Consider the following 27741-nt stretch of genomic DNA (forward strand, 5'->3'; position numbering starts at 1 on the left):
GGTGGTCAATGACCACCTGCCATACATTATCCCGCTTTTATTACACGGCTACTTATTACTTAATACATTAATAAATGAATGGACCCAAAAGTGACAACAAAACGAAGCATTTCCTTGCTTACGAGTTGCCTCGGAAACAAGGAAGCGAGTGTTGATCAAATGGAATCAATTGCATTAGTTAAATTTCATTGTTTGTTTGTTTACATGGATGTCATGTTGGGTACAGCTTAAAATCCAAACAGCGCAGCAGGTGCTCTAAGCCTTTGATTAGGCAGCAGTCTGTTATCAAGAAATAACACACTGCTGAATTCAGCGATTGACCAATCAAAATCAAGCATTCAACCAAGCCGTGTAATAAATTGTATTTACATATTCTACCATGCACATTTGTTGAAATAACATTATTCATTGACATAAGTTTGTATTGTTCTATTGTTTTAACCTAACAGGTTTGGATTGATGCCAGTGTACAGGTTTTCTATTCCATAGGGGTTGGGTTGGGCGTCCTGATCTCCAACTCCAGTCATAATAAATTTGAAAACAATATGCTCAGGTACGGTACATGCCATGTCATTAGTACATTCTAAATATTTAGAATGCACAGGTGTTTGGTATCATAATATTATCATATTGTGGGTCCTTATTCAACATACAGTAGTAGACTTAAGGGCCTTGCAAACGTGAAGCGAGGAACGCAGGCGTTGTTGCCTGGATCAACACAGGTCTCCTCCAGGTCTGCGCAACAACGCAAATAATAGCTAAACAGAATCCAGGTCTGGTGAGTCGCGGGCGTGTGCACGTAACGAGCAGACACGCAACAAATTCACAGGACCGCGCTCACGTAAATACGCTTGAGTTGTCGCAACGAGACTTCTCAGAGCAAAAATGCAGGTCTCATTGAAAATGAACTATATAGTTTTATCGCTCCCCGTTTTCAAGGCCTGTATGGTTAACCGTTAATGTGGCTACATGAAGGTCATTATTGTCTGCATGGGCACAGCACGAGTAGAATAAGAGTAGGCATAAAATCATTGCCATGATGATTAGTTTAAATGCTGTTTGAATGCCTATATAATTTAAAGGCTTAATTCAATGGGTTTTAACCCATTCAAACCAGGAAAGCATCTGTGTAACCACAGCCATTATTTCATACTTTGTGGCCAAATACATATAATTTATGGGGTCCTTGACATGAAAAAGTTTGAGAACCACTGAAAACTGTTGGGATTTAGAAGGGTCTCAGGTCTTAATGGGTTTAATAGGAAGGATACTTGTACCAGATTCCATGTATTGATAAGTCAAAACATACAAATTGCACCACATTAATTTCACCTTTCACCAGGGATGCTTTGATCGTGTCACTGGCCAACTCTGCAACAAGCATTTTTGCTGGGTTTGCCATTTTCTCTGGAGTTGGATATATGGCTCACATTCATGGACTTGACATAAACAACCTTGCTGTTGGAGGTAAGATTGATCGAATACGCATGATAACGAAGCACTTCAGCAATTTCCAATCATTTTCAGATAAGAAAGTACAATGCTTACATGATATGCTTCCAAGTGACCACAGTAACTGCTCTGCTCTCTACTCCTGCAAGCATACAACATAAACGATGTATTTATGGAATTATAAAACTTATTTTACAAACAAACCAGTAGATGTCAATCGGAAAACTTTTAACAACTTGAGAGGTCCCCTCTGATAACTGCAGAGACAAGCTGAAATGGCTGACAGTGCTTAAGGCTTTTTTACAGCCAGCATCAGCCGTGGATGGGGAATTGGTAATGGTAATGCCTTCTACCCTCCCTATATCGGCAGACAGAACAATTTCTTCAACCTCAACAAAAACCTGGTTAGCACCAGCAGTGGTGAATTTCCTCTGATTTCTTCCCGCTAAATAATAGGTGTGTACAAAAGGTTTAAAACACCCACATCACCTTCTATGTACGCCTAGTCTAACTACTTGCAACTACTTGCAACCAATGGCAGTTGCAAGTAGTTGCATTGGTTGCGACTAGTTTCGTTGGTCTTTAGACCACAGCGTACTTCTGGATAGGTGCCATCTCGCCGCACAGCATATGATATGAGCATGAAAGTTTAACTTTTCTCAGCTTTGACACACCGTTTTTTTTACTGGCTCCTCCTTCTGCCGCAGCGGGGAAGACGGCAGTCTCGCTGACAATACCCTTAATAAAAAATAAAATAATACTCATATATCCCTGTGTGTTTTCTGTGCAGGGCCTGGTTTAGTGTTTGTGGTCTACCCCGAGGTGTTCTCTACTCTGCCTGTCTCTCAGCTTTGGGCATTTCTTTTCTTTCTCATGCTCCTGACCCTTGGTCTGGATTCTCAGGTTGAGTACCCTACTCTCCTCTGTATATATTCTATCTATATTCTTGAACACAAACAATAGTAGATGCATAAACTTGGAAAACATCATTTTGTCAGTGCCTTAGTTCTTGGCTTGGGCATTCACACACACACACACACACACACACACACACACACACACACACACACACACACACACACACACACACACACACACGCATATAATGATATATACATATACCTAATTCGATATAACGAATCAACGATAGACAACCCTTCATTGTGTAACAGAAATGTGTTCTATTCTGTTCTGTTCTGTTCCAACTGCAGACTGCACACATTGAGCTCTTAGTGACAACGGTAATTGACACCTTTGGTTCCAAAAATCAAATTCTTTGCCGACCAAAAAGAAAGGAGAGTGTGACTGCATTCATCTGCCTGCTTGTCTTTCTTTCTGGAATTCCCTGCATCACCCAGGTATGGAGGTATGTGAGTGTACGTGTGTGCGTATGTGCATGCACTTGTGTGGCTATGAGAAAGAAAGAGAATGCCCGGAATACTTTGTGAAAAATTGCAAACAGAGATGATCTGAGCCTACAACAAGCCACAACGTGTGCATTGTGAGCTTGTAGATCTGCTATTTTCACTAATTATGAAAATAAAATAAAACTATAAATGCGTGAAATCTCCGGAGTCAAGTTGGTCGGTTAGACGGTTGTCCAGAACCACAGTGAGCACGGAAGCAACTGATAAAGATGATCATCAATATATGGACTTGTATGATGACTTATAATCTTATAAAGACAACTTCTACCAAAGTTCAGCATTGCTTTATGCAACGTGGATGTGTGTAAATAACACAATAATATGTGTTGTTTTGTACTTTAACACAAACTATAGAAATGCAGATCGACACAACCTTGAATGTTCTAATGTTTTTATACAACCTTGAGTTTTTTGTACTGTCATATTCTGAAATCTGAATTAAACTTAATGAAGGCTTGATTAGGTTTATCAATCTGTTTAAATCCTAGCTGTGATATCATTCTAAAAATATGTTGCTTGATCAGAACCAACTGTATATTATGTCATCCTAGTTGTAGCTCTGGTCCATAGCTCTAATGCGTTGCATTTAGAGCTATGTTACTCTCGACTTCCGGGGCTCACATGAATGCAGACCAGCCTCTCGTCTTTAGCGTAAATAAAAATAACTTTTTTGCTACTCACCGAAACAAAGGCGGGTTCTTTTTATTTTTCGCATTAGAGCTATGGACCAGAGCTAGCCTAGTTGTACGTTTGTGATAAAGTCATAAATAAATACATTTGATCTGGTTCTTTACAGGGTGGTATTTACATCTTCCAGCTTTTTGACCATTCCATTGGCATACCAATGGCATTAACAGCTCTACTGGAGACTGTTGCCATCTCCTGGATATTTGGCAAGTAGTCTCAGTGCTTTATCTCATTTTTATATTGCACGGTGGTAGTATTCAAGTATTAATTCTAGCTTGCTCATTGTATCTATCTGTATCTATTTCCAGGGGTGCGTCGTCTCTCTATCATGGTAGAAAGAATGCTGAAGAAGCCCCCAAGTCTTTTCTTCAAAGCATGCTGGTTGGTCATCTCCCCCCTACTGATTATGGTAGGTTGAAGTTACATTTTATTTCAGCCCATCTATCAGATTCACAATTGGCTTCCCTTTCTATGTATACAAGCCAACAGCCTTATAGTGAAACAGGTAGACAATAATAGTTCACTCATACTTGTCTGCGTCAAATTGCATTGGCCATTGTGATGACTTAACAACAAAATACAATATTTCGATTCTCTCCTAATATTTTACCAGCATAAAAACATATTGCTTGATTCAACTTTTAGGTCATATTGGTGTCGAGTTTAATCCAATACACCCCTCTTCGCTATGGAAAGACCTATTATTATCCACAATGGGCAAATGCTGTGGCATGGCTCATTGCTTTGGTGGCCACTGTGTGGATACCTCTGGGGGCCATGCATGAGTTGTACAGTCATAAAGGGACCTTTTTAATGGTAAGGAATCGGATATGTGTAAGACTATTAACTACACAATATTGCAAATATGAGGGTTTGCATACACAATCTAATAAACCTGTTATTCATGGTATTTTCTCATATAGATCATGCTTGGGCTCTTTAGGCCCTTTAATAGACTGACTGACATGTTGTTTTCTTTTCTCTTTGCAACATACTAAGCCACACACCTAGAAAACAAAGCATTTGAGATATAGGCCTATTGAAGAGTATGTGGAATTGATGTACATGAACTGATATACAGTATGTTAAAGGGTAAGACCACTTTTTTTGAGGTTTGGGTTGTGTAGTTACTTTGCCATGATGCAACTCCAAATGTGGACAAGAAATAAAAAATAACTGCTCCAGTGATTAGAAATTGATAATTCAAAATATGCTCCTCATTGACTTACATTGTATCTAAAACAGCTCTCAAAGTCACTCTTTTAGTATGTAAACAAACACAAACAAAGTTGATTCAGACAATATAGAGCATCACCAAAACTCATGCTGTTTTATTTTTTCATAAAAATGTTTTTTCCTGTTGATTTTACTATTTGAAGATCTGGATCCGGATCCACGGATCCAGTCCGGATTTTCTTCCCAATAAAATGGACAAATCAACAGGAAGAAAACATTTTTATGAAAAAATAAAACAGCATGAGTTTTGGTGATGCTCTATATTGTCTGAATCAACATTGTTTGTGTTTGTTTACGTACTAAAAGAGTGACTTTGAGAGCTGTTTTAGCTACAATGTAAGTCAATGAGGAGCAAATTTTGAATTATCAATTTCTAATCACTGGAGCAGTTATTTTTTATTTCTTGTCCACATTTGGAGTTGCAACATGGCAAAGTAACTACACAACCCAAACCTTAAAAAAAGTGGTCTTACCCTTTAAGCATGTTAATGTCATGTCAGTCATTCCACTCCCATCTATGCAGGGATAATAACAAAAGTGGAATATAAGCTCTAGACGTCTAGAGAACAATATACGGTAGTGCACCAATGAATATGTTTATATATTTTTTACTTTACACTAAATGCTTCTCACATGACACATCGATTCCTAACCTAACCATAACCGCAAGCACAGGAGCAGACGCTAGTCCGACATGCGGATGAATGTCAGACTAATGCCCTGTCTGAAAAGCGTCCACCTCCCCATCGATTAACACATCCATCTATGTCTGTTTTAAATGTAGAGATTGAAGTCTTCAGTGACTCCTAGAATTACGATGGAAGATATGTTTCATCCTGTACAATTGTCAATGGAACCCCGGACAAAGAAGCAGCATCTGAGCCATGAAGAAAAGGATGGATTGGTTGTTGGTGACGCTCCGTATACTGATCATTCATCTTCATATCCATCCATCCATCCATCTTCAACTGCTTATCCGTAGTCGGGTTGCGGGGGAAACAGCTCCACCAGAGAGCTCCAGACTTCTCTCTCCAGAGCAACATTAGTAACTTAATTCTCTGGGATCCTGAGGCGGTCCCGGCAGATATTGGAGATATAAACCCTCCAACTCATCCTTGGTCTGCCCCGGGGTATTCTTCCAGCGGGATGTGCATCGAGGACCTCCCTAGGGAGACACTCGAGACTCCTAACCAGATAACCAAACCACCTTTCTTTATATCGAACATAAATGAATTAACGTTCTCCTTCTGTTAAATAGTACAGAAGGATATAGAAATATATTTCAAAATTATATGCTGCACCTGCACCATGTCACCACTCCTTTAAAAGGAATCTACATTCAGTCACTCTCCACACTGATGAAGGCTGGATAGCCGAAATGTTTGTCCCTGTTAAAAAAAAAGGTATTGGTGTGTGCGACCCACTACCGTTATTTATTTGAAAATTATATGCTATCAAATCATTTTGGAACTAATAGGCAAAAGAAAGAAGAAAAAAAGATTTAAATTAAATTAAATGTAAATGATGTGCATGCTTTCTACTAACTAGTTGTCGGGAGGTGGGGTGGGGTGGTCCGTGAGGATTGTTCGAAAAATACTAGTGATTCAGAGCAAAAAATAAAAGTTTGAAAATCACTGCCTTAAGCATACTGGTTTGATCTAGAGAGGCATAGTCCTATGGAACCTTTAGAATTAGAACAGATTTCTCCTTTTCTGGACTAAATTAAAATGTGCTTCTCTATATGTGCCATATATCATACACAATACAAACCATTGCAAATGTATAAAATGTAAAAATGGCACAACCATTCTCTCGTGGCACAACTTTGCTTTGCACTATGGAACATACTGCTAGCTCGCCCAATTTGCTGTCAGGTGGCAAATTATTCACTCTGGAAACATGGGCTCAAGTATACACATTTTGGAAGATGGTTCAGGTCAACAATCAATTCTTCACTTCCTAGAATTAATTAATTGTGTGTCCCCTACTTTAACAGTGTAAACCCTGTAAAACTTGTTTGACTGGGACATTTTTTTGCACTTGCAAAACAAATGATACGCCACTAGATAAACACAGCTTCACCTCTTCATGGCTCATGTATCTTGAACCACAATATGAGCCTGAATTCATGTACACAGTATGCTCCTTCTAGTGTTTTAATGATAACCAGAAGCAAGCACCTAACTAGGACCGTTGGCAGGGCAATCGATCATACACACTGAAATAAGGATCACATTTGCTGCATGGAGGAGAGTGAGGACTCCTGTCATTAGAAAGCTCCCATCAGCAGAAATCATTCAACTTCTACTGTATTACTGATCTCGAACCAATAGCGCGGGTGTTGCAGGGGGAGTTGGGGAGGAGCTATGTGCTTTCTATTGACTGGGTACAGTTAGCACAGGGCAGTGATAACAGATCAATGTGCTGCTGAACTGTAAAAGTGGTATGTTCTGAAAACTGTTTGCTACGCCAGCGTCAACGCACAAGATCTCTTCTCTCAAGGTGATTATTCCAAATGTAAATCTGATTAGTAACTGCTATTACTGTGTACAATAATTGTTGTGTTGTTTTGAGAACATAATTATAATATTGTCTCAAATAATCATATATCGTATATGTACAGTATATGAATATTATATACTGTGTGTATGTATACAATATATATGTGTGTATATATATATATATACAGAATATATATATATTATTTTTAAATTATTAATTATTTTTTGTACAGTATATGAACTATATTCAAACTATATACTTAGTTGAATATCATCTAGACAGTTTTATGGTTTCAATCATTCTTTTGTAAAGACCAGTTTAATACATTTAAAGAGCCAGGGAATTGAATAAATACATTGTGAAAGGGTGGTACACTATTGTGTTCAATAGATCGAGAAGGCCTGAGCAGTTCTAGTTCCAAAAAGAACATGCGGGTAGTTATGTTTTTGTTTTGCTTGTTGGCACCGGTGAGCATGTGACTCAAAGCTTTTGATGTGCAATGGGCCATGTATAAGTGGACTTAGCATCCATTTGAATTAGATAGACAACTACGCGGTGTGTTTCACTGCATTTCTGGTGTCATTGTACATGTCCTCAAAATGTTTAAATGGATGAATAGCTTTGATCTATAATCTCACATTGTGAGCATTATTTGGATTATTTTGACAGTTTTTACATTTTCACTTATGGTATGAATGATGACATGCCCAAAATGAGGACACCAGGTGGTTTAAAGTGGCCAAAATATCCGTTATATATACCTATTGCCTTTAATTCTGTTGTTGTTTTTTTTGCCTACCAGGGATTTGCAGTTATGATTGGCCAGCAGAAGCTTGTCATTCTCTGGGTATGCGTGTTGCTTATGGCAGCCCTGTGCCCAGGTGTGCACTCTAAACGGAAAGATAAGTTCCGTGGAAAAGGAAAGGGTGACGACGACGACGATAAAAAAGTGAAACCGAGCAAATCCTCCTACAAGCAATCCTCCAAGGAGTCCAAGCAATCCTCCAAGGAATCCTCCAAGCAATCCTCCTCCAAGCAAGGCCTGAAGTTGGCGGGGGCAGCAGCAGCTGGTGCGATTGGAGGTGCTGCCATTGGATATGGACTGGGGTCACTTGGTAAGACAAAGCAGCGTTACGGGCATGGCTATGGCTATGACAGATCTGGTGGAGGCCAACAACAAGTATACCAACGTGATGGGATCCACAACCTGTCCAATAAGCGCCTCAGAAGTGCAGCTGCCACTGGGCCCATGAGTAGCATCTTCATTACACTTGGACCCATTGCTCCTTTCTTAATTGGTGCCTGGATAAGGGGCATTTAGTGTCACCTTTCATCACTTGAATAAAATCTAATTGTCCAAATCATAGAAACTGATAATAAAATGTATTGCTTCATGTATGACCAGACATTATGATTATGACAATGCTGAGTAGTGTCTGACTGTCTTGTGGGCAGTTTCACAGGAAATTGAAAGTACTCTATCACTCTCTCTCTCTCTCTTCTTTCTCTCTCTCTCTCTCTCTCTCTTTCTCTCTCTCGCCATCTGATCTAATACAGCAGCTGTGTGCTGTAGTGTGCCATCTTTGAAAGGTTGAATGGAGACATTTTATGTTTAGAGTTAATGATTTACAATGAATATGTGTGATGCTGTTTATTTTATTGAATCCATTTCTATTTTGGACATGTATCCTACTAAATAACAGACATGTACAGTAAAGTACCATCTAAATATCAACAGCAAAAACATTTACAGGTTAGATGCATATTTTTCATACATGAGTAAGTACAAGCATGTACAGTACTGTACAAAGACATGGCAAAGGCATGAATACAACAAACAGCCTGAGACAGAATATACACTTGCAAAGATAAATAAGAGCACTTGGGTGATATTCTACAAGGTAAACACTGGGGCTAGGTATTAAAAGAAAATTTGTTTTAATCTGAATTCATATAAAATGGTACATTTGGTAGAACCGAGTCACAGAGAAAAGATACAGCAATTAAGATTAAGATTAAACTGACCACAACTAACCAGCATCAATACAAATCAAGTGGATTATCCAATTTAAAATATTAAACTGCTGAATGTTGATAAGAAATGTATTATATATAAATATTTCTGTTAAAACCATTTAGAACAAAGGGTGATCATGCCAATAATAATGCACCATCTAATACTAAAAAAACAAAACATGTTTACGGAAGCAGGGACAATAGAATTGGGCACGATAAATGACACTACTGAGTCTACTCTACTTGGCAGCAGAGCATGGAAAGATACAGACCAAGATCTATTGAGAATAAAGGAGAAACACTATGAATAGAGTCTTTATAGTGACTGGAGTGACTAATAAGTGGACTATTTGGACAAATACACTGCCGTTGCTGCAATGGGCAGATACAGCAGTGTATATGAGCTCCATAAATCTGGTCCATGTGATTATGGTCTTGTTATTTATGAATTTGTGAGAGTTAACCCATTTAGACCTGACGTCGAAATTAAAAGAAATGTCTTCCAAATCCTGACAGTTTTCTATGTCAGTCGTTCTCAAACATATTCATGTCAAGGACCCCAAATATATATGACATTGGCCGCCGACCCCCATCTGAAAATAGGTTGTTCCAGAAACAAAGATATTAGTTAAAAACTTGCTCTGAAAGAATATATATTCAATGATTTCAGGCACATTTTCACGATTTTTCAAAAATAGCAGACCTACAAGTTCATAGCGCGGCACTCGTGAACTTGTAGATCTGCTATTTTTCAACAGCTAAAGCATAACACAGTGCTTAAAACACCAAAAGGAGTTCCCGCCCAAAATGGGTTTCATCTACACCTGTTTGTTTATAGTCCCACATTTCAGGCTATGCCAATACTAATGATGATTAGACATGAATATTTTAAGTTCCTACTGTATATATGTGGACATTTTAATACACTTTACTGTTGATATATAACTAGCTTTTGTTCTTCTGTTTTGTCCTGTCATTTGCATTTCAATATTGTCTTTTGTGCATTTCCCAATAAAGTCAATAGAACAAATACTAGAAAGAACAAATACTAGAAATAGGGAAGTGCTAGAGTTGGACCTTGAAGTTGTGTTGCTATATCTTTATTCAAGGTTGGATTTATAACTCAAGCCTATTTTACTTAAAAATGCTGCAAATGAACCTGACAAAAAGATAAACTGTGGTGATTTTTATAGGTTTATACTCCGTTAGTGGGGTATTTAGACGTCTGTGGCTGTGCACTGAGATTACTTACATGGACAATAATATTATACTTAATTTAAAGGTAATAGTCCTTACCTTAGACTAGAGTATACTCTAAGGTCCTTACCCGTTCTGAATATATGAATAGCAAATGATGTTCGCCAGATGGGGCAGTAGAGAGTACTCTCTACTGCCCCATTTTAATCTACTGCCCCATCTGGCGGAGTCAGGTTAATATAAGGAAGTGTAGGCTAGTACAGACAGACAGAATGACTGAGTGACAGACATTTTCCGGTGCATTAATAGATAGATAGATAGATAGATATAGAATAATTGGCACCCTGAAATACAGGACTATGAGCAAAAGGTGCTGGAATAGTCTCAACAATATAACACAACTGTTAATGCCATAAATGTAAAATGGAAATCTGCACTGTAATTCCATACTAGGACCACAATGGAAACAAGTCCCCAGGACTTGTTGTTATCCTTTTAGCCTTCATATCTGACTGTACCTCGTCCAGTTTACATTTCTGACTGATAAAGTAATTTCCTTGTGTTTGTGTTACTTTAAGTTTAAGCAGACAAAAGTGTGTACAATACGAACTCTTACTATGTTGTATTTTACACAGACATGTCTTGTAAAACAAGCAAAATACATTAAATGCCATGCACTAGCATAAACTGTGTTTCATACAGGTATATGGTGTTTAAACATTCATTAGTTGTAGAGTGTAGTAGAATCAGAATGTATCAGAATCTGTACTTTCACGAAGTACCAAACAAATACGTTCTTGTATTGATAGTATTTTGTTTATTTGTGATTCAGGGCGTGGTCATACCAAACTGCATTGGCAGAATCCGTGACCATACCATGAAAGTTGTATTAGTGCACAACATAAAAATGTGCCATAAGTAAAACAAATAATACTACTATCCTTAAGTGTTTTAGAAATGTACAAAGAATTTTCTTTCCCTTATATTTCCTGGTTTTCTTCCAAGTTACTCATGTGTGTGATAACTAAACGACAGTACTAAAACCAAAACACAAATACAACTAAACTGCAGTCTTTATGAAATGATTCATCAACAGTATGTGCCGCAGTACAGTGAAATATGTATATGACATCAATAGGCTGCTTGTTCATTGAAGCAGGAGCATGCTACTCACAAGCATGAGGATGGAGGTGAAAAGTTGAATCGGCCCAGAGCTCAGAGTGTTGCTCTTGCTTGGGCTGGCCATCTGCTGCTCAGCTGTCTTTTTCTTCAGATAGGGCTCCGAGTAAACCACATAAAGCTCCACACATCGCCGGGACTTAAGTTGCTCAATTAGGGCCGGGTAACCAACCTCCTCAATGCCAACTGTGTCGTCACCTTCCTCATCACCTCCGCCTTTAATGAGATCAGTCCTTTTCATGCAGGTATCCATGAAGTTATCATACTTCATTGGAGGAGGAGAGCTGTAGTCGTAATCACGCCCAAAGTCATTTTCATCTGTGGAACGGGAGCCATATTTGCGATACATTTCATTGTTGTAATACTGCTCTTCTTGGGGATTGCGGAAGTTGAAATTTGGTCGAGGGAATCGTCCTAACCCATAGCCTATCGCCATTCCTGCCACAGCTCCAACACCCGCTGCCATGATGGCTTTCTTTGCAAAGCCCTGAGACCTGCCTGAGGGGTATTGTCCCATACTGTGAACAGAACGCGAGAAAGGAGACCCTCCCATGCCGTGTCCACCGCCGTGTCCACCATATCCGTAGCCTCCACCACCACCATAGCGGGGACTGAGGATCTGATTATTTGGGTTCCAATTGGGTTGTCCCCCCATTCCTCCACCCGGGTAGCCCCCTGCCCCTGGATATGCACCAGCCTGACCCCAGCCCTGTCCAGTATTCCCCCCTCTGACCGGATAACCTCCTGCTGCAGGGTAGCCTCCAGCACCTGGGTACTGATTTGGATAATTCCCTCTGCCTGGGTTTTGGTTTGGATAGCCTGCGGCTGGATAGCCACCTGCAGCTGGATAGCCACCTGCTGGATTCTGGTTGGGATAGCCACCTGCGGCTGGATAGCCACCTGCTGGATTCTGGTTGGGATAGCCTCCAGGATTGCTTCTAGCAGGATAACCACCTGCAGCTGGATAGCCACCTGCTGGATTCTGGTTGGGATAGCCACCTGCTGCGGGATAACCCCCTGCTGGATTCTGGTTGGGATAGCCACCTGCTGCAGGATTCTGGTTTGGGTAACTTCCCCCCGCAGGATATGGATTGGGGTTTCTACCAGCAGGGTTGCTCCCAACAGGGTTTCCCGCTGCTGGATTCTGGTTGGGATAGCCTCCAGGATTGGTGCCTCTGCCAGGGTAACTTCCACCTGCAGGATAGGGATTCGGGTTTCTATTGGGAACCTGCGGTGGCGGCTGCTGTCTGGGGTAGTTACCTACATTAGTGTTTGTTGCTTTCGGCGTTTTTGGGGAGGAGGTTTTACGATCTCTATTGCTGGAACTGCCACTTTTCTTGCCACTGCTGCCGCCGCGTTTAACGGCCCATGTTAGGTCAGTGTGCAGGACAGCAATCATTAGAAGAGACACAAGAACCACCTTGTACAGATTTCCCATCGAGTACCTAAAGTAAGGAAATTATTTTGGTGAAATGCGCCATGACAATAAAATCAGCCCATTGCAATTACTTCTATGTACAAATATAAACAAATAGCGTTGGCCTAATTATCATCACAAAAGAGAACTGTTTTCTTCTGGAACCTTTGCAGTGAATTTAATTTCCTTTCAAATATTATGGTTAACTTAACAGGGCTGTATAATTACGTATGTGTATTTTCACTGGACCAGCCAGTGACAATTATGTTTTTCTTTCATTTTCCATTTTTATTGACGTTTGACTAATGGCGTAGGCTACTTGATTGCCAACCATAATCATTAATGACCTTGCCATCATGGGGTTATTCTTTGTTTACCATGGCTGTGGGTAAAAAATATAAATATATTTTGCGGGCCGTCATCATCACCCACACCCACAGTGGCAATGACACGAACAGATTGTTTTGGAACAACGCAGTAAGCTTTGTCCGTTACCATGATGATAATAATATGCGTCATTCATCGCAGCATTCGCTATAAGCCCGATATTACATTTAAATAACATTGCGGCGTTCAATATATTACCGTTGTGTGTGTTTGAATTGTCTTACCCCAAATTGGTGATTGCTGGTGGCCTCATATTCGAAGGATTTTCATCAACCGCTGATGTGCGGTCGGATCACAGGCTCGGATAGAGGAGAGGCGGCTCTGGTCCTGACTCCTGTCTGGCTGTATGGGTGCTTCCAGAAAGGGTGTGCTCGATTTACTGCCCAGCGTTGCGGTTTCACACACTATGTAAATTGTAAAATTGACAAATAACGGGCTGTTTTACATGATTAAACTCGTCGTTCTTGCGCCTTACGCATATAATGTAATGAACAAATTTGGTGTAGCCTATATTAATTGCGCTAACGTTATCTCACGTGTTCTTCTTGTTACGTTGTTGGTGGTCATTTACCGTCATTATAGCCTAGCTCTGGTCAATAGCAGAGCAGTATGGACCAGACTGAGTCCAGCCAGAGCTAGTCATAGCCGAGTTTGGAGAAGGGTTAGGTCATAGCATAACACCATGGTCATAATCACGCGAGACGTGAAGTAGCCATGAAAGTTTATTTTTTAAATGTTGTGTTAGAACTATGAATTGATCAATAAAGATCAATCACCTACTACAAGGAAATCCAGACTGACGACTCCAGTGTTGGTGTGGAGTGGACTGTTTTTATAATTTAACTTGTGTTCATTTTTAATCAATAGGCTACGTATATTTTAAAAATAATATATTTTGTTTTACATATAATTACCACCTTATACTTTTGGATAGAGACTAGAGAGATATAACTACGGATATGCGGTTCAGGACTGCAGGTGCACCATGCAAATGTGAATAAACGCACATCAGATTTGATTATTTATTTATCGTGCAAAGCCATGACGTCAGGACAGCCCATCGTGAGGAGGACCCGTATCGAGCTCGACACAGAGGACCAAGCTATGGGACCAACACTTTGCAGGTTGCGGATCCGGTCTACAGCGGATAGGGAACCGGCCTGTGTGTGTGTTTGTGTGTGTGTGTGCAAATTACAGGACAGGCGGGGCTCTAGACCGGATCTGAGCACTGAGCAGAAATCAGGCGTTCCACGGGTACTTCTGTGTTGCCATGTTCGGTTAGTATAAGGGACGTTGGGCTTCCTTTTCTGTAAAGTAGCTTGCAAATAATTATTGGTACTTGGCGGGTTTGCGTTTTTTTTTTTTTTGCTTGTTTCTAAAGTCTAGTAAATTTGTTTATTTGGGCTTCCTGATGTTGTGAAGTATGAATTAATATTTTACGATATTCTGTACCTGCAAAAAACTAAAGTCACAAAACAATCATATCTAGTAGGGAGTCGGGACCCCAAAACCTACTCTAGTGAGGCCATTAACCTTGAACTGAAGAATCTGGATTGGTAGGATGAGCTCAGGAGCTAGTCGAAGAAACATGGCTTGGTTTCAAAACCAAATTTACATCAATACTAATCATCATGGCTCCCTTGAGAACCATCCAGGTCAAAACCCGCTCGGATCCAGCAGTGAGTTGCAGTCACAAGCATCGATTTCATGTCTTTTATATAGGAACAGTGAAGCCCCTAGTATGCTTCCTTGTGGAACGCCACAGCCCACTGGGAAAGGGGGGGGGTGGTTCCATTCACCTCCACCATCTGGGAATGGCTTAGGGTTGACGACAGGGACAGAGTATACTACTACATACTGTGAAATAAAATGGTCAATCAATCAATCAATCAATCAATCAATCAATCAATCAATCAATCAATCAATCAATCCCCCATCTGGCGGAGTCAGGTTACTATTATATAGTATACACCCATAGTGCCATACAAAGTTTTTTAGATCAGCTATTTTCAAATAGCCATTCCAAAGGTCTCGCTTCTTTCCATATACCTAGTTGCTTGTTTCTCTCTCAATACCTGGCAACGCGTGACGCGAAGTTAGTACGCAGAACTGGCAGCAGCCCCACACTGAGTTGCTGAGCCCAGCAGCAGCCCTGTGTGTGTTGTTGCATGTGCGTGCGTAGGACTAATATTGAGTGGAAACATGTCTGGAAGAATAGTGCACACCGGAGGAACCGTGTCTATGAAATCTACCAAAACATAAATACAGTAGCGTTATCGTAATCAGTCGGACAGGTAACGTTTCCGTGTCGTTCTTTTCCTTTCTCCTCCGTAAAATTGGACCGACTGATGGGCGAATAAGTGAGCGTTGTGTGAAGGTTGTCCCAGAAGAAGACGAAAGTGGAGTTTTGGAGGGGGCTGTAAAGAAGGGGGATGTTATCCGTGCTCTCGTATGGCAGACTGGTCGCCAGGGCTGTCCTAGGAGGACTCTCTCAAACGGACGGTCGGGACTACAGTCTCGTCACGGCCAGTTGTGGCTTCGGGAAGGACTTTCGCAAGGGGATCTTGAAGAAAGGGATGTGCTATGGGGACGACGCCTGTTTCATAGCACGAAGCAAATCCGCCGATGTCTTGGGTACGTACGTGGCTGCCTGCATTCATCATTATATATTTGTAAACGTTCATATCTGGAAATGTATTGATCCACTATACGTTACGCTCAGTCCTACTGAAGTGAGTCAATATTATGCATTGTTGTGGTTGGATGACCTTCAGTCAGTGAGCGATGCCAACCATAGACGCCAACACGTGCACGATCGAATGAAAACAAAACAGACCCTTCTCCAAGTTCTCCACCCCCAGCCCACCCCCTTTTACAGTAAAACCTTGATAGTAGCATGGGAACAACGCAATTAAGGCCACGTTTGACAAAGTTCACACAGTGCTCAATGTACACCGTAGTTAGGATGTGTGTGTATGAGTTAAATATTTGTACATTTGAAGAGAATACTTTATTGAGGTTGAAAACATGAAATGACCTTTCACCTAGAAGAGATCTGTGTTAAGACCCACGGCAAATACAATCTGAAATAAACTCACAGATCGAGAGAAACGCAAGGCCTTTCCAAAAACATTAAATCGAGGTCAGAATAGATCAACGTTTCAGCCTAAACTGTTACTTAGAATAAAGGTCAGAATGGTAGCGCATGGAGGCAGCCATGTTGCTAACGTTGTCAGCTACCTAGCTAGTAGAGCTGTCTTTAAATTGCCTTGTCCTTACTACGCTGGAGTCAATTCACTTTGCTGGTTGCTAGAGCGGATACGGAAAGAGTCTGCGGGCGTTTATGTATGCGTATGGGTTCTTGACCGGATCTAGCACTGAGCAGTAAAACCCTAGACGGAAATTAACGCCTAAACAACGTGACTCTAGTCAACATTTGTAACTGAAATGTGTCTTTTGATCTTTTATAAAAAAATAAAAAAAATAAAATGTGTGTACACCTCTTAGTGCATTGTCATTTGGATAGAGAGTTAAAGGACCACTTCACCACTTTTCAGTATATTCATATAATAGGTCCTCACTAATAAGCATGATAAAATGGCACAATTTTTGAGTGGTGCAACCACTCCCTTACGGAGCTATGTGTGTGGGTGCCTGCCTGACTGGGTGGGTATGAGCACGAAAATACACCACCTGTGTGCAACCTAACACACAAACACACGCACATATTAACTGTATATATGGTGATTTTGGGTGTGACAGTACAGTACAGTAGAGGGTACAGTAGAGGGACCCCACACGGTAAAGGTCCCCACACACCGAGCACGAATTCAGATTTTTAAGCAGCGGTTTTCCGAAAAATGCGGCCGGTGTGCAACCACCTTAACTCTGTCATTTCTCAACCGTTTTAGACGTGGGGCGGCTCGCCGGAACCGGGCCGGCACCCTGGCCGTGTTGGCGTGTTCTGTGGGTCTGGCACTTCCGGGGACCCCTCACGGAGTTGCACCACTCACTTCACACGGGTGTGATTTTTTTCTACTCTGTCTGTGTCATAGGAGGGCTGTGGGCAGTTCAGAAACCCGTCCACCAATGACATTATCGTTAGGCAGATGTTTTTTAAACACAATTTCTTTACAAAAATGTTTTTTATTTTTATTATCGTGAGAACGATGGCTTGCATTTTCACATTGCAACTTTTCAGGACTAGAAATGTTGCAGTTTCTATTAGCTTGGATTCCCCATCGATGATGTCACTGGTGGATGGGTTTCTGAACTGCCCACAGCCCTCCTATGAGACACAGACTAGAGAAAGTAGAAAAAGATTGTGCTATTTTATCATGAATATTAGTGAGGACCAATTATTTGAAGGCAGGTTGAAAAGTGGTGAAGTGGTCCTTTAAGCTATTTAGTCTGCCCTCTGACTGTCACCCTGCTGGAGTGTGTTCCAAATTCCTGCAAACCTTGTAGGATGCAGAGGTCCCAGCTTGTGTGCTCGACTGTCCATGGTCCATGGAAAGAATTGTGTCCTCATATGCAGAAATGAAAGAACACTAAATTAAAATGTTCAATATACTCGTGCACCTTATTTTAGAGAAAGCAACAAACTTCTGAAAACGAAATGAATATCAATTAATATAACACATTGCATCACTGACACTCTTTCTATTTTCGTGACAGACTCGTGACTCACTCACACAACACCTGCTATGTCTACTGCAGCAACCACTGCAGATAGGTCTGAAACTCTGAATAGATGTCTGCATAATATGCAGATCAGATCACTTGCAAATAACAGTGTGGACTTTCAGTCCAAAGACAGGTTTTTGAAAGAAATCACATTTGCCTGCAGTCTGAACAAAGCCTTATAAGTTATAAATGTTCAAAGAATGTGAAAGTGACCTGACCACCAGTTAGTTACCCATTTGGATTCAGTATATCCAGTGTAAAACTGCAGCCACTAACCGCTCTAGAAATAATGAGTTTATGGATTGTGAACTACTTTTCCATTTATTATGGACTTTCTATCCTGGTGTTTGTTTTGGGAAAACGACAATGGAATTGCAATTGGTGAAACGCACAATATGTTGGGTCCTACACTAAGTGGAAGAAAATTGAATAATTTTTTATACCAGTCAGTCATGAGTGTATTACACTGACATGAGTGACATCGTTACTAAAATAATTTTTTTTATTTTACCATCAGGTGTAGCAGATGGCGTGGGTGGTTGGCGTGACTATGGCGTCGACCCCTCCCAGTTCTCTGCCACTCTGATGAGGACATGTGAGCGACTGGTGAAGGAAGGCCGGTTCGTGCCCACTAACCCAGTGACCATCCTCACCTCTGGTTACTATGAGCTCCTACAGAACAAAGTACCCCTTCTGGGTGAGTATAGGTAGTACACACACACACATATAGGGAAAAGGGGTATTTTTGTCACAGTATATTTGCAAATACGTGAAATTTGCATTTATTCCACCTAACTAACTTAATAGCGATGTCCCGCAGACTTTTGTCACATGTGCTGCCGCTGCGGTTCCCTACTAGTCCCTGACTGACGTGTGAAATACAAGAATGCAGCAAGCAGCTCAAAACAGCCGTGCCAGTAGCCTACCTACTCACTTTTAGTAAACGGTCAAAGCTTAGCGTAGCACGTGGCAAGTCAGACAAACGTAAACCGTTAACTTCCGGTCTGGTAGACTTACGTTTTTTATTATTATGTTCAAAATGGTATCGGGAGTCGGGACATCTATTTACTTACTTTATGCCAATGGCAATGTCACTCCCATCACTCAAGAACGAGTCAGTAGTTCTCTACTGGTGGTTTATTAGACCAACTTCTTCAAACCAACAAATCAACGTCAAACTGTGCAAAACACAGAAACATAACAGATCAGAAAAACCATACACATTTAACACATGAAACGCATGAGAAAACAAAGCGAATACACGTTGAATGTACAGCATAGTACAGTGAAGCATAGTGCAGTGAAGGGAATGCGTGCAGTAGTAGGAGCCCAAAGAGCACAACAAACTGTAACAATAAACAATCCATCAATTAAACTCATATTGAAAACCAAACCAAAGACATAACTTGTGTTGACTTGACATTGAGACAACATGCATAACTTGCCAGCGACACCACGCTGCTTACAAACATCCCTCTCACGGAGGTGCAAACATGCTTTACATATATGGATTACATATGGTAATCCACCGGAAATCACCTGAATTAGGTCATGTATTTGATAACTTCTATTATCAAATACATGGGAAACCCAAGCTCAAGAGAAATACATTAAACAATACAAAATATAACCATGAACTGACATTGTATGGCATTCACATGCAAGTCAATGGCAGAATAAAGCTACCAATTTAAACGGTTCAGAGACATAAATAACATAGCTGCAAGATGAGTCAGAGACAGTCGACAGAGGCCCAGCATTCCAAATTACCATGTTCTTCCACTCTCAATAATGAAAACATGTTGTAATTTGCTAACACTACTACCTACCTACCTACTACTACTACCTGCACAAATTCTTAGAATGAACAGGATTATACATGTAATTAGAAGGAACACTAGACCTCAATGTTAGTTCTGTTGAATGGTGTAATACTGATGAAGTAACAAACTGTACTTGTACTGTAACTGTACTGAGGTCATAGGGACAAACCTTGTCCCCTTGACCCTTCCTTAATGCGGATCTACATTGCATGTCATGGTTCAAACTATCTTAAAGGCATAGGAAAGGAACTGTAGCTGACTAGCTGTCACTGGGCCAAACATACTTTAAAAGCTGTCATGTCAAACGTGATAGAGCCTGAGGTCACATTTCTATTGAGATTCAGTATGTCTGGAATCCGGCCAGAGCTGACACTAAATGTTAACCTGCTTGCCACAATGTTTATCAAAAGGTCTAGTCAAGTGACAAGGTGTGTGCTTGACATTCAGTGCTTAAGGTTACTGGGCTCAGTGTGCTGTTAGGACTGCTGTTACTTGAGTGGCGATCAGGGTCGGGGACAAGGAACAGGGCCTTTTTGTCAGCTCGAGCTCGACTTCATCTCAAATGTACCTCCTCCACTATCGGCTTCTTGCAGCACAATTATGCTTCTTCTTTTTTTTCTTCAATGTTTGATCAATTTTCATTAGTGCGAAGAAAACTGGCACTCACGATAAGGCTTTAGTGATAATCGTGCACTTTGTAAATGGAAAGGAAACGCCTGCACTGGACTTAAGACCAACTTGGAGCTGGTATTAAAGCACAATCAGTTGGGGATAAGATTATTTGGTGAATGTGGGCGATGCTAGGGCATGAAATTTACAACTACGTTGGTAGCAAACTAGCACAAAATTGTGCTGCACCTCGGGCTGTCTTGCGCCTTGTTCACCAAATAGCCCCTCTCTCTCTCTTTATCCATAAGCTTATCAATCTTTCTCATGTCTCCAGGGAGCAGCACAGCCTGTATTGTGGTTCTAGATCGTCGAAGTCACCGACTGCACACGTGTAACCTTGGTGACTCAGGATTCCTGGTGGTGCGAGCAGGAGAGGTGGTACACCGATCAGATGAGCAACAGCACTACTTCAACACTCCCTTTCAGCTGTCCATCGCTCCCCCGGGGGCTGAAGGGGTGGTACTCAGTGATAGGTCAGTACTGATAACGTTTAACCGCATAGCATCTGCCATGACTATAGGCATGTCATCTTCCCATTCCAGCCTTTACTGTCTCTCTGCTTGTCCCATTCTGACCTGAGATCAGATTCTAAAAATGTCTGTTTGAAAATGACAGTTTTCTGAAAAAGCTATGTTTCTATGTCAGTCGTTCTTCGATTTAAAAAAAATAGCAGACCTACAAGCTCGTAGCGCGCCACTCGGTGGCGCGCTATGAGCTTGTAGATCTGATATTTTTAAATAGCTAAAGCATAACGTAATGCTAACACCAAAAGGGGTCCCCGCCTAAAATGGGTTAATTGTCACTAGAAGAAATTGAGGAGAAATTATGAAAAAAAATATCTTCAATTACAAACTACAGAGGGCCTTTGCATGGTTTCAGACAAAGTGAACTTTATGGGTTCCATTATTGGCTAGAGTAAGTCACATGATGCTGTGACCCCCAAAATCTCCCCTCCCCCTGTAGTCATTTACAACTTGATCTACGGTGCACATGTTTCCCTATGTGCTGCCAACATGTGCTACTGAACTAGCATGTGACAACATACCTTCACTTCAGCTGTTATGCCAACCGTGTGTGTGTGGGTTCACATACTGAAGACACCGAACCCCAGGGGGACAATCAGAGGGTGGACTTTATTGCCTACCCTGTTGTGGTTCTTTTCAATCTCTGTTTTCTGCTACCTTTTAAACAATCTTGAAATAAGATGTCTTTTCCTTTCCTTTCCTTTCCTTTCCTTTCCTTTCCTTTCCTTTCCTTTCCTTTCCTTTCCTTTCCTTTCCTTTCCTTTCCTTTCCTTTCCTTTCCTTTCCTTTCCTTTCCTTTTCAGGGTGGGGAGGGGGGGGGGTTCTGAGCCTCCCCTCCTATATACAGCTTTTGTCCCCACACGTCTCAATAATTTTCCATTGTCAATGAAAGGAGAAATTAGGTGAAATCTGCCAAATATGACGTAAATGTTGTCCCCATACGTCTCAATATTTGCCATTGACGATGAATGGAGAAATTAGGTCAAATGTCTGCCAAATATGACACAAACATTAAATGCCATTGACAATGAAGGGAAAATATGTCATATGTAGACGATCAAATCGGCTAACCAATCACATAAATTCAGTTGTTCTGAGTTCACGAGATGATGTATAATGATAAGAGTGCCCCTCACTTCACACAGGTGTGAGTGAAGACTGTAGAGAGACAAGAATCAAAACATGGAGAGAGCAGTGGAGTGACATACAGAGAATTATAGTTCATGTGGTATGCAGACTATGCACCCTAACCATTCGGCTATCTGGTCGCCCCTAAGATGTTAAAACTTTTCATGTACTGTATATCCATTTTCAAGTAAACTTACTCTGTTACTTGTATTGCATCCCATGCCAAGAACAGATATACAACATCCACTCTAGGGGGAAATAGTTCCATCTTTGTTGATATTCATCATTATCTTTTGTTGTGTGAAAGTCTCTGAGAGCCTGTTGTGTGCAATTGCAAAGAAAGTGTAATAACAAGCACACAAAAGCTGCCTGCATGCATTCAGTAGCAGTAATTGGTGTTGCAACATTCAGTTTCCTACCCTGGCAGTTGTAATAGGGGCTAAACCTTGTGCCAGGGTTCCCCAATAGGTGGAAATAGCCCGTGGAGCACCCCCTTGTGGCCCCTGGAAGAATTAAAAAAAAAAGATATATAAATGGCATTAAATGGGGGTCAGTAGCATATGCATGTCAAACTGAAACTGGGCATCCTTTTCAAATGGGGTGCCCTGAAAAAGAATTTTCAGGGCAAGACCTCGACCTCGCTCGTGCGGACTCTGCCCCCAGCCTGGTACCCTAGTCAAAATATGGCCCTTGAGGAATATTAATTGGGGAACCCTGCCTTATGCCATCACTAATGCAAAGGCAGCAGACTTGACTTGGCAGATGACATAAACATGGTATGCTGCTTTAGAGTCCGCTGTGAGTGTGACTACCATCCCAACCACCCTCAAGACTTGAGAGAATTACCTTACACCTATAGTACTCATGCAGTACTCCTTCCGCATGCTACTGTTTCACCTGTGACCGACCTGTCTGTGCCCTCGTCTTTCCACCAGCCCTGACGCAGCTGACAGCTCCTCCTTTGATGTCCAGCTTGGTGACATCATTCTCACTGCCACCGATGGCCTCTTTGACAACATGCCAGATTACATGATTCTGCAGGAGTTAAAGAAACTCAAGGTGGCACATTTCATAAATATAAATCATGCAGCAATGCATATGCAGCTCAGTGTTATAAGTATTATTCAGAAAACACAGCCATGCCTTCTCCATGTTGTAATGCATTGTAATGTTGTTTCAGACCACCAACTATGACAGCGTGTTGCAGACTGCACAGAGCATTGCAAAGCAGGCTCATGACCTAGCCTATGACCCCAACTACATGTCCCCATTTGCACAGTTTGCCTGTGCCAATGGCCTGAATGTAAGAGGTATGTCAAATTTCAATTATCACTATTTCCCATTTGAAAGACCATGTTCCTGTTCCACGTCCACCGTCCACCCACCCAGCACCCACAAGGGAATTTCTATATAGGTTATATACAGTATAGTGTCTATTATATTTCTCAGAGAGGGACCAAACCATCGAAAAGGCTGGATCACGCTGGACATTTAATAGGTGCAAAGAGAACTGACTTGTCAACAGCACAGAGTGAAGATACATTGTGCTGGCAAAAGGTCTGTAATTCTCTTTGCACTTAAAGTATTAAAGAGAATTACAGCCGAATCAGCTGATGATTTTTACAATTGAAAGCTAAATTATAAGCTAAATTACTGACTGCCAAGATTATTCAACTCCTGCTAAACTAACTAAAGTAAAGAACGGAACATCACGGAATCACACTTTTTCCAGATGAAAGTAGAGACTCTTCTTTCTATTGGTGTTTACATAGTCATAGAACAAAATATTGTGTGGGTCTTGAAAGATTAGTGAAAATGCTGTCAGTGGCTGCAGACTGTTCTGGCAGTTAATACGTTTGAGGATGACTGAGATTTAAAATGCTCCCCATTTATAGTGCTCAGTAGTGACTATTAAATCATGACTTTCAAATTGATCGTGGATTTGGAGAATCGTGACACCTAAATAAATACAGATTGTGTAATAGCCATGCCAAAATAATCAAGTACTGTACCTGTATACTATTTGTATATCCTTCATTTTCTTGTGCACCAGCCTAAAGAAGACAGATTTTTGGACATACAGTAGGCTACAAAATTAGAATCAAAGTCACTTTAATTGTCATGTCACAGGTTTACAGGTGTGAAGAAGTAGGTGAAATACTTTAGGCATGAACCTGTTCATTAATTGGTCAAACACTAATTGATTTATTTTGTATTTGAATTGGATCCTAAAATGATTCAGGCCTGTCAAATTCTTATCATTGTCATTTTTCTGCAGGAGGGAAACCAGATGATATTACGGTGCTGCTGTCCGTTGTGGCTGAATATGCAGAGTCAGACTAATGTGTGTTTGAGTGTGTGCTGATCGTTCCTTTCTCTCTGCCCGAGTCTTCCACCTGTGGCCCTCTCAACTGCACTGCTTCCTTTGGGGCTGACAGGGGAGGCACGACCCCACACCACACACTCCTTACTGTGGGACTGAAGGCTACCCGCTTGTCCGTTTTAGTGCTGGAGTGGGAAGCGGGCAGCTACAGTAGGATATTTTCATGTTGATCATGAAGCATGTGAAGCTGAGAAGAGTGGGCTAGGGGATATTTTGTTGCATTATGTTGAACACTTCCTTGGTAATGTGAGTGAGACTTATACTTAGTTGTGTGCCGGTGTTGTCTGTTGTGTAACGCAAATAGCCTAACTACAAGCTCACAATCTGTTGTGGTGTGATGCATTGTGAGCTTGTATATCTGCTACATTCAGTGCACGACACCGGTGTTCAGCTACGTATAAATCAGGCTTAAGGTGGCAAACTTTGATGTAAACTTTGACGACTCATTTATAAATGTGAGATCATAAGAGGAGTAAGCCATGGTTTGGATTTCTTTTGGAAAGTACACTGTAAAATCCTCGGTTAATTTATCTCTGTTACAAGTGGATAAATTAACTTTGTTTTGGTAGTGTTGCCTAATGAAACTGAGTGGCTGTGTCTTTGTGTTTTAGACCAGGGTTGCACAAACCTTTTCAGCATTGATCCAGAAATATTTATTCGTGCTTCTCAGTGTCACAACCCTACCCATTGTAGTATTCATTCATTCATACGTGTTTTTGATCATTAGAATCTAAGGAAAATGATTAAGTTCCAGTAATGAACAGATAATAACTTTGACCAAAAGCTTATTTCTTTATGCAAAACCCAAGTTTTTGCTAACCTTTTCATGGCCAATATCCATTTTAAAATGTGAGTAAATAAAGGCATGCAACATCCCAGTAAACTTGTTTAAAAATGGAAGTAATGACTCAATGCAGCATGTTTTAAAAGTATTTTTCTTTACTTTGCATTATTTGGCTCATGCAATTGCATTCCCATTGCGTTACTTATTACACAATTTCAAAGAGATATTTCCTGGTAACCCATGTTTGGGTTGTGACACACAGTTTGTGCACCACTGTTTTAGACTATGTCCAATGTTGTTGATGTGGGGGTTATAAGAAAGATGGATTTTTAAGACTGGTTTATGGATGTCAGAATGGTATCGAGAGCTACGGTTTGGAGATGCAGGAGTGAGGGTTTGGGTCCATCGCTTTGGTTGGATGGAATACAGTACCTAGTGAGTGCGTTATCTTAAGTATATCCTATAAATGAAGGGTAAATGTTTTTGTCACATGGCGTAGCCCGTTACAGAATGGATCCATTGGTGTTCATATGTATTGTAAATATTGTTTATTGTGTTTTAGAGGTATGTACTGGCCTTTACATTGTTTTATTGCTTTGGTTGTTAAAGCAAAGAGTTAACTACCGGTATTTTGAACAATGTACAGTACACATGCATCCACAAATGTTTTTTTTTAGCTAATGGATCGGATCTTGAAGTAAGCTTTATCAATCCTGCACTTCCACTGGCTAAAATGAATAAGATGTCTGCTGAGATTGACAGCAGTGCCATTAGGGTTGTGCATGTTCACAGTCCACAGCAGGTTCTTGGGGTGTCTGTAATGTGGAGAGGTGTGTGTGTGAGTGTGTATGTCATATGTCTGAGTATGTGTAAGCTGTTGAATTTGTGAGATATTTAATGTTGACACATGTTATTTTGCAAAGCTGGCGCTAGCATCTGGGAATGCTTACGACTGCAAAGATAGGTCAGGCAAGAAATGAAACAAAAGATTTATTTTTGTAGCTTTGTTATTTAGTTTTATGAGTAAGATTTCCAAATGTCATCTGACACAGTGTGATGGATGGATGCTATCTTAATATGAATCAGATGTTGCGCAATGAGAGTGATTTATTTTCGTTTGTGTGTATGTTTTTGTGTGCGTGCGCGTTTCTTTTTTTCTTTTTTCCACTTCTTGATCTCCTGACCCTTTGTAATAATTTGCTGCTTCTATTTTGTAATGCAATTGTCTGTATACCTGTACATGATCTACGTGAACATGGTCATCATGATTGTATTAATTGTATGTAAATGTGCGCTGGATTTAATGGAGTCATGCTCTTCAAATTCATGATACTGTCCTGGTCTTGGTATTTTGTCCATTCCCTTTCTTATAACTGATGATATGCTGCCCACACAAGTTGTCCATGTGGTTTGGAAGATGTTTTAAGAGCAATTGCACCAAAGACAGTTATTTACCTACATCATTATACTTTTTTAGCAAGCAAAACCTGTTACAGTACTGTAAAATCTTTACGCTTATACACACGTCCACTCATGCTTGATGTCCCGCAGTCTTTTTCATAAAAGTATTCTGAGGGATTTCACAGACTAGTGGTTATATCATAGGTATGGCTTTAGATGTATGTGACTGGTTATCTGTTCTCAACTACAAGGCATGTTTATAAAACCAAAGAAAGAAAGCCATAGACACATAGGGTACTGTTCTCTGGGCCCTGCTGTCAAGATAACGTACGTACAGTATATGTGGTGTCACTGTCTAGTCTAAAAAAAGAAAGAAAACAAGCTGCAGTAGACGATAGACATTGTAGACATCTCTACAAAGCATCTTCCTTGAAACCTTCAAACAGGACTTAATAAATAATTAGTACCAGTGCAACATATACTTGAGTTCTCCAATGAAAACATAATATAGATTAAAACATTTGTGGTTTAACTCTTATTCAGAAATGATGCCCTTTGTGTGCATTCATTTTCAGTGTCGTACTGTATGTTAGTTACCCATAAATATATGTCCTTTAATTTAAACTACTCCGCACTTCTGTTTATTTAAAAGTAATTTCTAATGCTATTTTTCAATCAAGCAAAGAAAATGGTTTATATGTAAAGCTGAATCTAGTTTTTACTGACATTTGAGATAAAAATAAATATTCCATGCACAGGAGCGGTGAGCTGTGGTGCTGTTAACTGAGGTGCACAGTTTCAGCCTTAAAAAGTTAGACCTGTAATATTAAAGAGGCCTTTCCT

At 40.6% G+C, this 27741-nt stretch overlaps 2 protein-coding genes across 7 annotated transcripts; one reads left to right on the top strand and one right to left on the bottom strand.

Annotated features, from left to right (window-relative positions):
* Window positions 1-8942: 8942 nt before the first annotated feature.
* LOC310879404 (uncharacterized protein) lies at window positions 8943-14086 on the bottom strand. Of its 5 annotated transcripts, XM_083794058.1 has the most exons (4): window positions 13725-14086; window positions 12669-13141; window positions 12576-12599; window positions 8943-12515 (listed from the first exon to the last, which is right to left on the bottom strand). In XM_083794058.1, exons 1-4 carry the CDS (start codon window positions 13751-13753, stop codon window positions 11665-11667), a joined length of 1377 nt encoding a protein of 458 aa, XP_083650184.1. In that variant the 5' UTR covers window positions 13754-14086; the 3' UTR covers window positions 8943-11664. The 5 variants fall into 5 exon arrangements, with proteins under 5 accessions (XP_083650184.1, XP_083650182.1, XP_083650181.1 ...); XM_083794056.1 differs by having other exon boundaries at window positions 8943-12695; window positions 12741-13141; XM_083794055.1 differs by having other exon boundaries at window positions 8943-12551; window positions 12597-13141.
* A 1556-nt stretch (window positions 14087-15642) lies between these two features.
* LOC310879400 (protein phosphatase PTC7 homolog) lies at window positions 15643-26846 on the top strand. Of its 2 annotated transcripts, none has more exons than XM_083794045.1 (6): window positions 15643-16134; window positions 18704-18883; window positions 20953-21151; window positions 23266-23389; window positions 23511-23640; window positions 24609-26846. In XM_083794045.1, the coding sequence occupies exons 1-6, from the start codon at window positions 15933-15935 to the stop codon at window positions 24671-24673; spliced, it is 900 nt and encodes a 299-aa protein (XP_083650171.1). In that variant the 5' UTR covers window positions 15643-15932; the 3' UTR covers window positions 24674-26846. The 2 variants fall into 2 exon arrangements, with proteins under 2 accessions (XP_083650171.1, XP_083650170.1); XM_083794044.1 differs by having other exon boundaries at window positions 23511-23633.
* Window positions 26847-27741: the final 895 nt, after the last annotated feature.

The sequence above is a fragment of the Protomyctophum parallelum genome (assembly GCF_964188405.1).
Source record: "Protomyctophum parallelum genome assembly, chromosome: 21".
Taxonomy (NCBI): Eukaryota; Metazoa; Chordata; class Actinopteri; order Myctophiformes; family Myctophidae; genus Protomyctophum; species Protomyctophum parallelum.

What these genes read in the sequence shown, in the direction of transcription:
- LOC310879404 (XM_083794054.1), bottom strand. Translation starts at nt 13,753, where the DNA reads ATGAGGCCACCAGCAATCACCAATTTGGG. An exon ending in CCAGCAATCACCAATTTGGG is followed by an intron (nt 13,142 to 13,724) that starts GTAAGACAATTC and finishes TCCTTACTTTAG; the next exon opens with GTACTCGATGGGAAATCTGT.
- LOC310879400 (XM_083794044.1), top strand. Translation starts at nt 15,933, where the DNA reads ATGTTATCCGTGCTCTCGTATGGCAGACTGGTCGCCAGGGCTGTCCTA. An exon ending in GAACAAAGTACCCCTTCTGG is followed by an intron (nt 18,884 to 20,952) that starts GTGAGTATAGGT and finishes TCATGTCTCCAG; the next exon opens with GGAGCAGCACAGCCTGTATT. An exon ending in AGGAGTTAAAGAAACTCAAG is followed by an intron (nt 23,390 to 23,510) that starts GTGGCACATTTC and finishes ATGTTGTTTCAG; the next exon opens with ACCACCAACTATGACAGCGT.